Source organism: Camellia sinensis, chromosome 14 (genome assembly GCF_055761805.1).
Source record: "Camellia sinensis isolate YWXY chromosome 14, ASM5576180v1, whole genome shotgun sequence".
In the NCBI taxonomy this organism is placed as follows: Eukaryota; Viridiplantae; Streptophyta; class Magnoliopsida; order Ericales; family Theaceae; genus Camellia; species Camellia sinensis.
Genome location: NC_138974.1, coordinates 64,378,935 through 64,393,501, shown reverse-complemented (window position 1 = coordinate 64,393,501; position 14,567 = coordinate 64,378,935). Strand labels below are relative to the sequence as shown.

The window sequence follows — 14,567 nt, the reverse complement described above, 5'->3', positions numbered from 1 at the left end:
ACTGAGGCTCCATTTGAATTTAAGGTTGACCCGACTGTGCTTAAGGTCAACAAACTAGAGAAATTGTTCAAAAAAGAACAAGGAGTCGACTCCATTCCAGACATAGAGGACGGGTACACCAAGTTTATAGTTACCTTACCAGAGCAGTTTAAAATGCCGCACATTGATCGCTTTGATGGTTCTGGCGACCCAATGGTGCATTTGTGTTTGTTTTCGAATTTTTGTGACCCATGGGCTTGACCCAATTACAGAAGCTATCCCTTTTCGGTCGCACTATGTCAGGTATAGCGCCATCTGGTATGCCAAGTTGGAAGATTCAGTGAAATGAAATTGGAAGGAATTGGCCGAAGCCTTCATGGCTCAGTACTCTTACAATACCCAAATCGAGGTCACAATTCATGATCTCGAAGCAATACGTTAAGAACCGAAAGAGGGTTTCTCTGATTTTGTAACAAGGTAGAGAGCTAAAGCCTCGATGATGACCACGAGGCCTTCCAAGAAGGATCAGATAAGGATGGTCGTCCAAAATCTCCAAGGCAAGCTATTACAGAAAATGATTGTTCTCCCGTTATCCACGTTCTCAAAGCTCCATGAAATAGGGGTTCAGATTGAAGATGCTATGAAGCAGGGGCTCATTATTGATGATAAAGAGCCAACCAAAAGGCCGTTTATTCGCAATTCCAATGTTGTTAGTGGTAACACAGTTGCAAGGCCATTAGATGTAAGTGTTGTCACCACAACCAATACCACCAATCCCTTTGCCAATATAACTCCACAACCTTCAGCCAACCCTGTGCAATCCCAGAGTACCTTTATCCCACTCTACATGACCCTGGCCCCGTTTGGTAGAGCTGTTGGAAAGTGATTATAGATTATAGCTCAACAGATTATAGCTTATAGCTGTGAGTATAAGCTGGTAACCTGTTTGGTGTAACTGTGGGATTATAGATTTAAGCAGCAGAGTAGTGTTTGGTAAATAAGCTGTAAAATAGTTTTTTGCTGTATAATTGTCCTTTTTGGCCTTATGAACAAAAAATTTTTAATTTTGTCATTTTCTTTTCTTTAAATTGTGAAAAAGTTATTTCATTAATGGAAGTTAATTAATTAGTACCTAATTTTGTACATTTCATGACCTCAAATTTATTTTCTTACTTTTTTTTTATTTTTTAAATGTTTTTTGTAATAATATTGAGTTGAAAAGGAAACAAAAAAATGTTTATTGCAATAAAAATACAAGAAATTACTATTAAAGCAATAAAATTAAAACTTCATAAATATTTAAAGATCTCCTAATTTCGTCGGCAAATTGACATACAAATATTATGTCTCCTCACTTCCATCTCAGTGTCATCACAGCCAACATCATTTCCATGGCGTGCTTGTTGAGATGAAGATCCTTCCTCTTCATTAGGCACATAATCCGCGAATCTATCATAAGAGTCAAATGCAATATCGCGGAACTCACTGCGTCGGATGAAATTATGAATTGCCATTGTTGCACAAACAAGTTTGACTTGGGTCGCCCAACTGTAGTTTGGTGGGATATCCTTTATCATCGGCCATCTTGCTTTCCAAACCCCAAACGTTCTTTCTATTACACTTCTAAGTGATGAATGTGCTTGGTTGAATTTTTCTTGTGCATTTTGAGGGGGTTGACCATGTTCAAATTGAGCTAGATGATATCTCTCTCCTTTGTAAGGTGCAAGATATCCTTTCATGTTTGGATACCCAGCATCTACCAAGTAAAACTCATCTATTTTAAAATTGCAAAATGAAATTAAAGTAAGCAATTATAAATGTAAAAATAACTATGAAGATGTGAGTGTAGTGCATCTACTATAGCAATAAAATATAAAACAGTTACCTCCTTGTGGTTTTGGAAAATTATAACTAGGATTCCTAATTGTATCCAAGAAGATCCGAGTATCATGTGCACTTCCTTCCCATTCTGATAAGCAAAAGGTGAAACACATATCAAAGTCACATGCGGCCATTATGTTTTGAGTTGCATACCCCTTTCTACCTATTAAACGAGGTTGCTTATCTGGAGATATATATGCTTTGATGTGTGTTCCGTCAATTGCTCCAATACAATCCTATTACAAAATAGTTCATAAAATTATTTTTAGTCACAAATTATTAGAAATATCCGACCAACATTATTATATGTACTACCGAAGTTCCACTTGTAATCATTTTTTTACCTTGAAATGAGGATAATATTTGCGCTTCCTTCGAATATATGGATGCACACCATTTCTCGGTTGAGGCTTTACCCAATCAATAGACATCCTTGTAACAGCTTTTAACACATTCTTGAAGTACTTTGAAATAGTCTTGCCAGAATGTTGAAATCTTTCTTGGGCATTTCTGTTTCGTATGTCACCGCCAACAATATACAAAAATATTGCAACCTGCTCCTGAACCGAGACTTTTCGTCCAGTTTCAAGGCCATACTTGTATGTAACAAATCACACAATTGATAAAATACCTCTCTTTCCATTCGAAAATTTTCAAATATTCTTGTCCGATTCCCTTCTTGTAATTCTACCATCCACTTCCCCCCTGTTAAACTAGATGTCCTACATGGTTCTTTTACCAAATAATTTGTCGCATATGTCACTGCAACTGTTGCCGCCGTAGCTAAGAGCATGTTATGTTGTTGATTTTCCAATGTGCTGCCTTCATCTTCAGTATCTTCATCATGGTAATCATCATTCCATTCGCTATCACTGTTATTCATCTCCAAAATACCTACCCATTAAAAGGCTTAGTTACTATTATATTCATTTACAGTCACAGATTTCAAAGTTATTAAGGAATAGAGCTACTAATCCTTTTTAATAAAATAAAATAAAAAAAAGTCAAGATGGTTGGAATATGGGAGATTATTTATTCCATAGCTCTTAATGCACTATAGAATAATTTTCTGTTATCCATTATTTATCTATGAATGGATTTAATCAACTTTAAAATTTAAAAAAAAAAAAAAAAAGCTTAAATCCACCTGAGGGCTTAGGTTTAATATTTCTTATTTAGTATATGTAGGACAAATTTACATTTATTTTAAAATTAATCAGAATGAAATTCCAAACACTTTTTTGAGTAAAAGAAATAAATGAAAAAACAGATGTAAAATTAGCAATATCTACTAGACTATTATTGGCCTTACCTCTTCATCTGGGCTAATGCAAATTGAACTTCATTTATCAGAACTTCATTTTTCGGCTTCTTCACTTCATTTATCAGAAGTTACAAACAGTAAGTAATGCAAATTGAACTTTGTAAATTCAAACAGAATTATCATTTACCATTTGCACTTTGACAGAATTAGCATTTGAACTTTGACAGAATTATCATTTAATGAGTTTTAGAGTTTTAGAATTATTATTAAAATTCAAACTAATTGAACTTTGTAAACTGTTACATATAGCAAGCAAATTGAACTTTGTAAACTGTTACCTTAATGAACACAACAGTTGACTATTAAAGTTGAACACACCACCTGGAAAATAAAGTTGAACACACCACAAAGAAAACACACCACCAAGTTAAACACACCACAAACAGCTGTAAAATGAACACACCACCTGGAAAACATGTACATATATATAAAAAAAACAACCATTCACCTACCATTCATATTCAAAATTGAAACCAACCATTCAACTATTCAACTAACATTTCAACTATTCAACTAACATTCAACTAGTCAACTATTTACCTACCATTCAACTATGAAAAGTCCAACATTTTTCAATATTAATCAAAGTCCAACATAGTCATATATTAATAATAAAAGTCCCAACATTTTTCAACATTAATCAAAGTCCAACATAGTCAAATATTAATAATAAAAGTCCAACATAGTCAATAAATATCCATCAAAGTCCAACAAATAAAGTAAAAAACAACTAGCCGTGATAACCTGTGGTGGTCTTCTCCATCTCAATCTCCAACTTTAGAAACCTCAACCGAACTTCATCCGTTGGAAGACTCATAAAGCACCCACGACGCTTGTCTCGTAAGAACAATCTGGCAGCCCATACATACAGCTCATCATCCGGGGACACACCAGGGATGCTTTCCAACTTCGCCAAACATTCTGCAATTGAAGGATATCTTGATGAGGTCTGTGTTGAAGTTGCTGAAGATGACTCAACGACATTAACTATACGATCAAGTGTCTTGTTCAGCAGAGCTGCACCAGTGACTTTCTTCTTTGTCTTGCTCTTGGTTGATGAAGTATCAGTGTTTGCTGACCGTTTTTTGTTTAACTCGGAAGGATGAACCACCTCCAAATCATCATCATGAAATTCAGCATCATGTGGGGTATGAAATTCCTCCGGCGTCTCATCAGTCTGAGGCATTACCCCTGAGCTAGGAGTGTATGCCCATTCTCCTGTAGCAGCTGCATCTGAGAATAGTATGTCTAAGTCGTCAGCGAATTGCAACGGCATACGCCGGAATTTAGCAGCATCAGGATACCTCTGCAACAATTACAAAGGAAAATGTAACAATTTCAAGTAACAAAATTTGGTGTATTTAAACTAAAAACAAACAAAATGTACATTAAGCAATTTACGTACCTCCAATTTCAAAGTCCACCACTCATCAGATGCAGATATAGCTCCAGTCAATGTATCACGGCCTAATCCTGTCTCGCCCCTTAACAGATTATTCCATAAAATCCAATCCTTTTTCAAAACATCCCAATGATTTTTCATTTGTAATCGTTGGTATGCTTTTCCAGTCATACTTTTAAACTTACTTATGACATTTTCCCAACCGACCCTATCTAAGTGTGTACCAGGTCTATGTCCAACCTTGACTTGCTCAACACAAAGCTTAATAAAAATTTCATTTGATTTTGCATCCCAATGAGCTTTAACGGATGGTACTTGACTTGATTTTCCCTTATTGTTCCTATTTTGAGACTGTGTTTCGTCTTGGTTACTCATTCTATGAAAGAAAAAAAAAAAAAACATTTAAAACAAACTCATTCATCAGTGCTTGCATTAGAACAGGTAGATCCCAACCAAAACAACCATACATGGCAACTACGTCAACATTCAACAATTACAAAGCTTAGGCCTCGTTTGGGAACAGGCTAATTTAGCAACTTTTTGGCTATTTGGCTAAAAAGGTAGGTAAAAAAAACTTGTATGTTTGGGATGACTTTTTGGCTAATTACGAAAAGATGTGCAAAAAGTAGAGAGAAAAGAGAATCTTTGACTTTTTGGTATGGGTTGTTGGCTTTTTGGCTAATTTAGTATTTTTTTGGCTAATTGGCTAAAATAGCCTCTTGCCAAACGAGGCCTTAGTACAATAGTTCATAGTAAACTACATTAGCACAAAAACATGGGGTATCTCCAAATGGCACCTATCATCATTTGAAGAGTAATGCAACTGACATAACAATACAAATCGTGAGCAGACCCACAACAAGCTGCTTCATGAAAGCATTGGATTGCTCAAGCATTTGGTTCTTCACTTTTAGTCCTACAGTCTCCATATTTTGATTTTGATCAAGCATGCTCTCGTTCCTCAGCCTCTCTAACATCGTTACAGATTTTGGGGTACACCACCTCCAAAATTGACAATTTCTCTTCTCACAAATGAAATATAGTCTCCCTTTAGATGGCTTGTCAGACTCGGTAACCCTTATGGCAGCTCTTAGCCCACAATCACATTTCAAAGGCTCATACCTCAAGTCGAAGCTCTCACCATTAGAATAATAGTTACTAGAGGATGACATGCCTCTGCATTAATTAGGAAAAATTGAATCCAAATCCTCATTTGGAAAAGGCATTTCTTAATGAGAAAGGTAAAATTAATAAAGGCATTCACACCTAAGCACTAAGAAGTTTGAGATAATCCAATGCCTTTCAAGCCCATATGTTGGTCCAACAAAATTAGCAATGTCATTTGTACTACATGTAACACTTACTATCATTTTTTAAAATGACGAGACCGACCATGATGATATATAATTGCAGGTGTTACGAATATTAAAAATAATAAGAATAACAACTTGTGTCAATAGGGTTTTCAGTGAACAACTATGAAATTTATCATTTCTCACTTCTTAAAGGTCAATCATCATGCCCTAAACTAATAGTAAAAATAATTTTAGTAATACTGAAAAATAATTTATGAAAAATAATTTATAACCTAATTTAAGAAAAAAAATCAATCAGAATAATGTTAAACTAATAGTAATAATGTTAAACTTATAAGTTATACTAATAGTATTTTAGTTTAAAATAACCCCTGCAGTTTAACAACTTCAGGTAGAAACAAAAGTTTGGAATAAAAACGTGAACCCATAAATTTGTTTTCATTGTTTTCATTCCATATTCATCCATAAATCAAAACTACAGTTTCATTGTTTTCATTGAATTAGTTATGCATTCCATATTCATCCAATATTCCCCTACAGTTTCATTGTTTTCATCCAAAAGGATCAGACTAACTAAATGCCCTCTAAATTTGTTTCCATTGTTTTCATTTTTCTTTGACTAATGTATGATATTACAATCAAAACTAGCCAATTAAGCAACAAAAAAAGACCAAAAACATTTTTAAAAATGTGAACCTAAAAACAGTATTAAAAAAAAAAAAAAAAACTCTAACAAATCTGTTAAAGCCCCCCCAATCATTTCTATTTTGCAGAGGAAGTGGTTACTTGTGATTATTCATATTTAGATGATTTTTCATACACTGTTATAAAAAATGATAATTCCAAGCTTTAATATTGAAATCAACGATTCAGTTTGCAAGTGTTGAACAACTCTGTCACCAAATCAGTTGCCATAAGTACAAATTATCTGTGAAAAATAGCAAGAGCAAGATCAAGATCATAACTATTAGATTAATGTCTCTGAGTTGAAAATTTATCAACATGGCTGGTTGCCTGCCATGTTGTCCACCAAACATTACACACAACTACTCTCCGGAATTTGTGTAAGAAATAATTGGCCCAGTGCTAGAAACATTATAAGTATGCCATTCATATTACCAATAAAAGATAAAGTAAATGAAAGTGGGATCTACATTACAGACATCAACATGCATGCCTTAAGAATGTGTGTCTGTGCTAGATGAAGATTTGAGGCACGGCTTAAGAGAACAAAAGAAAATACTCCAATCTGAGCAAGCAATACTCCAACCTTGACAAAAGTCAACAATTACAAAGGATTTGCATACTTAAACGGTCCAATATTTGCCCTACAAATCTGTCCCTTTATTTTTTTTGCCCCAAAGCCAAGTTAAGAGGAAATGTGATAATTCACGGGTAGCATTTCAGCAAATTTTTTAGTGTTTGTATTATTACTTTTGAGAGTGTAAACACAGCTTTTGGGAACAGAACTGCAGAACCACAAACCAAAATCAATGAGAGAGAGAGAGAGAGAGAGAGAGAGAGAGAGACCGAGAGAGCAACCAGAACCACAAACAAACACAAATCTTCATGGATTTTAACACACAGTAACAAAAAACCAAAAAAAACCCTAAATCGATGTATATATCTAATATATGTATATCTATATATAACAAAACATAGGGTTTAGGGTTTCAAATCTTACTTTTTGGTGGAGATCAACGGAAAATATGGACGATCGCCGGCGATTTTGATGTCTGGAGCAGTCGGCAGCAAGAGGAGAGGAGAAGAGAAGCAACGTCGTTTGATAGCAGATGAGAAGAGGAGAGTTAGGTCTGAGCTGAAGAGGCATGCTTATATAGTGGCATTTTCGATATTCCTTAAGTTTTGGAGGGGCATTTAAGTCATTCTGCCCCTCCCAAAACAGCTGCGCGCATAATCTATTTTTGTAAGCACCTGCCGAGCAACTTCAAATTTAAGCTGAAATGTGGCTTAAAATAAGCCATAATCTATCCCCATAATCTGTGCCAAACACACCAATCTAACTTAATTTAAGCTAAAAGCTGCTTTAAGCTGAATTTAAGTTTTACCAAACGGCCCCCCTATCCCAAGCCATGAAAGTGCTGATTAAAAAGGGGCACCTCAGACCGTTAGAACCTCGCCCACTACCTGATCTTCTTTTACCCAAACACAACCTAGCAAAATATTGTGTGTTTCACCAACAACACGATCATGATACTGACCAATGCTTCCGACTGCGTTATGAGATTCAAAACCTCATTGACAACAAGGTAATCGCACCACCCGAGAAACCAAATACAATTACAAACCCTCTCCCAGCCCACAATCAAGTCTCGCCACCTCGAAACCTAAATATGATCCATACACTGGTCGTCCCTCACCATTGGCCGGCATCCCTCACCAACGTATGACCCCAGCGTATATATTAGACTGATCCATACGCTGGCCGGCATCCCTCACCAGTGGCCGGCCGGCCATTAATGCAAATTCAACAGTGTGTTCCTTTGGCGGAATAGAGCCATTCTGGAAGTGGGCAACAGTGTACGTGTTCTATTGTGCAACAGAGGTTCTCTAGAAGCAAAACAGTGGCTTTTCGGGTGGAAATTGAGCATGCGCATGAACATTCCTCGCTTCCCGAGGCGCAGTAATTAGTTGTTTAGCTTAATTATTTCTTTCAATTATAATTGTGTTGTAATTATTTAATTAGCTAAAGTAGTTAATTAATTGTGAGTTAATTTATTTCATTTGGTTTGTAATAGTTAATTAATTAGCTTAGCTTAAATAGTTAGCTAGTTAGTTTATTCATTCGGACTCTCCTTCGTGAGAGCGTAATGTTGTAATAATGTGTATGTCTTCCAACCCCACGTCTTTCTCCCTTTTATTTAATTGCTTTGATGGTTAGTATAGGGACATCACGTTTAAATTAGCATTCTTCATGTTTGCATCCACTTGTATTGCATGCACCGAGGCTCGGTTCATCATTCCAACTGCATTGTTAGTTTAATACTTATTTGAATACGTGCTTAAACCACATGTTATCAATTGATTTATATGCCATGTTAAGTAGTCGAGCTTATTTTAGATTACATATCGCATGTGTTGCATTGGTCATATTCCATAGTTAGGAATCATGTATTTTTTTCTAACTCTTTCTTATGTCTTTTTGGCATGGAGTACGAGGTGAGCCTTTACTTGCTTTAGCATATTGCATAAGTGTGATTGTTTCCATGTTTAGCATGCATACCATGAGGCTACATGCTTAATTGATATACCTGCTTGTATGCCTGTGGATGAAGGCTAATTGTTTGAATTGGAATAATTTGAGCCATGCACATTTAAGCCCACTTTTCAAGTGACAAATTCAAACTCTTTTCAGAAAACAAATATGACTCAAGCGTTCCAATTTTTGCAAGTTACTCTATACTTGTATGTGCACATCACATAGTAATACTAGATTAATAATCGGAACAAGAACATATAACGCAAAGTAAGATTCATATCATGATTAATAGAGGTTGATCTTTGATCGGGCGAATGTGGGTACTCAATTCATGACCTTCCCCTCTCGTACCTAAGTTCCCCAGCCGAGACAATCTTGGTGATGATGGACACGTGACCTTTGGCACGAGTCATGGGTTTCCTAAATTTTTCCAAAATAAAACATTTAGGTGGCGATTTTGTATCTGGCAAAGCAGTCCATTTTTGGCAATTTGATTCAAAATTAATTTTTCAAAAGATTTGACAAATTTGGACTCTTTGGTGTTTATCTACTTTACATTGCACTTGTGGAATCAGATTCAGAACCGCGGGAGTCCGATACTATAAGGCTTATTTCGACTTCTAAAAGGGGGCGCGAAAAAGTCGAGCTACATAGTGGAAAACCTCTATAAATCTCCTGTAATAACCGGCTAGTCCTAAAAAACTCCTCACCTCTGAAGGATTTGTGGGTTGCTTCCATTCTTTGACCGCAACAATTTTCTTAGGATTTACTGCTATCCCCTGATTGGATACAATATGTCCCAAAAATCGAACTTCTTTCTTCCAAAAGTGACACTTACTGAACTTAGAGTATAACTGCTGCTCCCTCAAAGTCTGCAATATAACTTTCAAGTGTTCTCTATGTTCTTCCTCATTCTTAGAATACACCAGGATATCATCTATGAAGATAATCACAAACTTATCTAGATACGGTTGAAAAATTCTATTCATCAAGTCTATGAAATAGGCAGGAGCATTGGTCAAACCAAAAGGCATTACAGGAAATTCGTACAATTCATATCGAGTCCGAAAAGCAGTAAGCGGTATGCTTTCCTCTGACACACCCATCTGATGGTAACCCGTTCTGAGATCAAACTAAGAAAACACAGCTGCCCCCTTCAACTGATAAAACAAGTCATCAATTCTAGGTAACGGATACTTATTCTTGATAATCACCTTGTCCAGCTTTCCGTAATCTATGCACATGCAGAGAGTACCATCTTTCTTGGAGACAAAAATCGCAGGTGCTCCCCATGGGGAGTTACTTGAACAAATTAACCATTTTTGAAACATCTTTTCCAGCTGCTTCTTCATCTCTACAAGCTCCTTAGGTGTCATTCTGTATCCCGCCTTAGAAATCGGTGCAGTTCTCGGCACTAGGTCAATGCAAAATTCTATTACTCGTCGAGGTGGAGGTCCAAGTATCTCGTGAAATACATCCTCAAACTCACACACCACATCTACCTCACTAATATCCTGCTTAGGCATTTCTACTGAGCACAGAAAACTTGTAATCACTGACTTTTCTCCATTGTTAGAAGTGTGGGTAAGCCGTGGCATACCGGGAATATCTATATTTATAGTCCTTCCAGCACAATCTAGAGTCACAAAGTATTTTTGCAGCCAATCCATACCTAAAATAATTATAAACCCCTTAAACCCTAACACAATTAGGTCCGTATAAAAGACTTTGCCCGCAAAATCAATTTCAAAATCTTTACACATCTCATAAAAAGTAACTGCCCCTCCTAAAGGGGTCTCAACATGAATAGGTCTAGATAAAGAGATAGTTACAAGGTGTTATCTTTCTACAAACTGTCTAGATATGAAAGAATAAGAGGCACCAGTATCAAAAAGTATTCTAATGGGTTCTTGAAAAAGATTAAAAGTACCTTGCACTTTGTCATTTCCTAGCATCATTGCAAATGCTCTGGCTGGTGCTGCCTGACCTTGTCACGCCTGCTGTCTCTGAGGGCAATCCTTGACTACATGTCCCAATTGCTGACACCCAAAACACTTCATATTCATCGGTTGAGGTGCTACTATTCTGATCGGTGGAGGCCCCTCCAACTGAGGTATAGGAGGACGATAACCCAACTGTGGCACTTGCTGCCGCTATCCTTGATAACCCTATAGGCGTAGACCACTCTGTCTCTGATAATAGTGCCCCTGTGGCTGGAAATTGCCTTGAGGCCTGAAATTGCCCTGAGGTTTGAAATTTCCTTGACTACCCTGTTGTTGTGGCCTCTGAAACTACTGACCTCTATGCCTTTGATCGTAAGGTCGGTATCTATTCCCATTACGCTGCTGGAAGTGACTCCCTCTAGATGTCTCTCCGACCTTGGCTTTCCCTTCTTTAAACTGTTTCTTCTTTTCCTTATACTTCAGTGCCAAGTCAAGAACTCTATCAAATAGTTCAGCATCAAAAGAAATAAGGGACTTAGACAGGTAATGATTTAATCCCTTAATAAACTTCTCATTCTTCTTCTCCTGCACGTTAACCAAGTCAGTGGCATATCAAGATAACTCATTAAACTTGGCGACATACTCAATCACTGTTCTACCCTCTTGAGTCAGCTTCGAAAATTCATTACTTAGCTGAGACCGAATAGCAGCAAAAACGAACTTCCGGTCAAAATGGGTCTTGAAATCTGCCCAAGTCAAAGTCGTCAAATCTAGACCCTCCTTCCACGAGTTCCAGCAAAATAGGATTGCTCTCTCAAGTTGATATGTCGCCAACTCCTGTTTTTGGACCTCGGTGAGCTGCATACAACCAAACACCATCTCATATTTCTAAACCCAAGCGTCAGCTACAATGGGTCCGTCATCTCCAGAGAATTTTTTACCCTTCAAAGAACCAAAGTCTTTGTTTCTCTTTGCAAAGGGATCTCCCTGCTGACCTTGGTTATTGTTCTACACAACCTGAAGTAACTGAGCCATCATCTCCCCCACATTAACCTGCACCGTATTGGTTTCCTCGATAGTAGCTACTGCCGCCGCTAACGCGGTGACGTCACTGCCTTCACCGCGTTAGCAGTTGTTTCTTCCCCTCTGCCATTGGGCTCAGCACTTCTTAAATTATACCTTCCAACCATCACCTACAAGTTAAACACAAAAAAAATTCGTTCATAAATACTTAGAATAAATTTAACCACCAAACTAAACCAACTAACCCATGTTTCCACAATCCAAGAATCACCTAAACTCTCACAAGTCTAGGGTAATCTAGAGCTCTGATACCAAACTGTCATACCACAAAATTTGGACAATTAAATATTAAATTAGGACTAAACCCCAATCAATATTCCATCATCCAAATCCTAAGGGTAAAACAAAATATAAACGTTCTCGTCTCCATGAAGTTTTAGTAAATTTCCATGCTCAAAAGATTACAAGGGATAAAAAAAAAACTAATAAAACGCTAACCAAACCATCCACCTTAATTTTATAACTATCCAATATCTCCAACATTAAAGCAACAATAAATATTCAAAACAACTTAAATAATGTAAAGTTACAAACCATGCCAAATTATCAAAATACTAAAGTCATAAAAAAATAATAAATACATAAACTAATATTAACCCTAAGCTCAAGAAAACAAAAGAAGTCCAAACGACATATCCAACAACTATAGTTATTTCTCGTCACCACCGCAGTCCCAACTAATCTTGCAAAGGAAGCTCGGCTGCGCTCAAATAGAATGCACCCGAGTTGCCAAGAGACAAAACGGGTTAGTATATAAGTATACTGGTATGAGTACAAATATTTGACACTCATGTATCCACCAGACACAAATAAAAGTATATTTAATTCTTGTTATGGGACAAGACAAGTAGTTCCACCCGCGCTGAGACGAATGGGTAGTTTCCCGAGATACGGTTGCATTTAGTTTCTTACCCGTACACAACTAAATATAAATTGAGTATAGAATAAAAAAATAAACATAAAAATTATGGTGGGTCAACCCTGCATAAAAAGTTAGTAAGACCCACCATTCTGCAAAAAAAAAATAGAGTTATAATTTAATCATAAATAAATTGCTGAAGTTGTATAAAAACGGATTGTTTCATACTTAAATCATTCGAATTAACCAAAACTCAATGAACAAATGTTGTACAGTATCAAATTTTCTAAAAGGTGACGCTAACGAATTTAGTAGAAACTGAATAGGTTGAGAGAAAAACTTAATAGAAGAACCTAAACGAAATTCGATCAAAAAAAATCTAAAACTGAAAACGAAAAGAAACTGCCCTAAGATGATTTTTGTTCGAAAAAATTCAAAACACGAAAAGTATTCAGAATAATGTTTTACTTCAGTTTACACAAAATCAATAAAAATTAGCTCGTTTCATGAGTTAAAACAGCCTCTAAAATCTACATTGTTAAAATGAATAAAAACTACTATAACTAAGATCATCCGATTATAAGTTCTAATCAATCTTTTTAGTACAAAGTTAAAATACAAAAGTTGTCTAGAATTACGTATACATGTCTCTGCCCAAATTTCATAATTTATCAAGATCGTTTACTATTTTTCAAGATGTACAAATCAAAACAATTCAAACTATACCAATAAGTTCATATTTAATTGTTTGTACCTTAACTCCACCACTTCGGCCATTCACTTCCGGCCTACACATATATCCCATGTGTCTCCCGTATACCTAACACCGCTCCGAAGCCAAACTTGCACGAGGATATCGTCCCGAGTTTGACCCACACTCCTCGGATGGTTAGCATATGCATACGCGCGTAAATCAAAACACTCGTCTACTCTTGAGAACGAGGTAACAATATATATACACAATCTCTCATCCACTCATGAGAACAAACATAACAATGCCAAGCCTAAGGTATTCAAATAAATCTCATAATTCTCACCTTTTTTTTATACACTCTTTCTCACCAACACTCAAATAAAATAACAATCCATGGAGTCATGGTGGAGTGTAAGGAATTTATCTATGAGTTCTAAGTTTATTTTAATTTCATATATCCATGAGTGTGATTACAATCATAAAATAAATACCTATGAAAACCCTAAACCTGACATACACAACTAATCAAAATAATCAAAATCAATCTATCAGTTTCATGTAAATACAAAATCAAACCAACATCAAATAAATATAAATAAATAAATAAAAATCAAATTAAACATAAATTAAGAAAAGTGAATTTTATACTAACAATATTCTTTTAAAAATCAAAGAATCACTTAAAAAATTAATAGAGCCACCAAAATAAAATCCTAACCATTTTTTTCTCCCCTCCTGTCGTCTCTCTCTCTCTCGTAACTCACCTGCACACACACAACCCCCTTTCTTTATGATTAATCTGTTTGATGACAAACCACATACTCTCTCTCTCACTCACTCTCTCTCTCTTTCGGCCGACTGCTCTC

General features: G+C 36.2%; 1 protein-coding gene across 2 annotated transcripts; it reads right to left on the bottom strand.

Moving 5' to 3' along the window:
* Positions 1-1,193: 1,193 nt before the first annotated feature.
* On the bottom strand, positions 1,194-3,602 carry LOC114307239 (uncharacterized). Of its 2 annotated transcripts, none has more exons than XM_082905726.1 (4): positions 3,463-3,602; positions 2,205-2,754; positions 1,865-2,096; positions 1,194-1,753 (listed from the first exon to the last, which is right to left on the bottom strand). In XM_082905726.1, exons 2-4 carry the CDS (start codon positions 2,289-2,291, stop codon positions 1,290-1,292), a joined length of 783 nt encoding a protein of 260 aa, XP_082761852.1. In that variant the 5' UTR covers positions 2,292-2,754; positions 3,463-3,602; the 3' UTR covers positions 1,194-1,289. The 2 variants fall into 2 exon arrangements, with proteins under 2 accessions (XP_082761852.1, XP_082761853.1); XM_082905727.1 differs by lacking the exon at positions 3,463-3,602 and adding an exon at positions 3,173-3,256.
* Between the last annotated feature and the right edge of the window lie 10,965 nt (positions 3,603-14,567).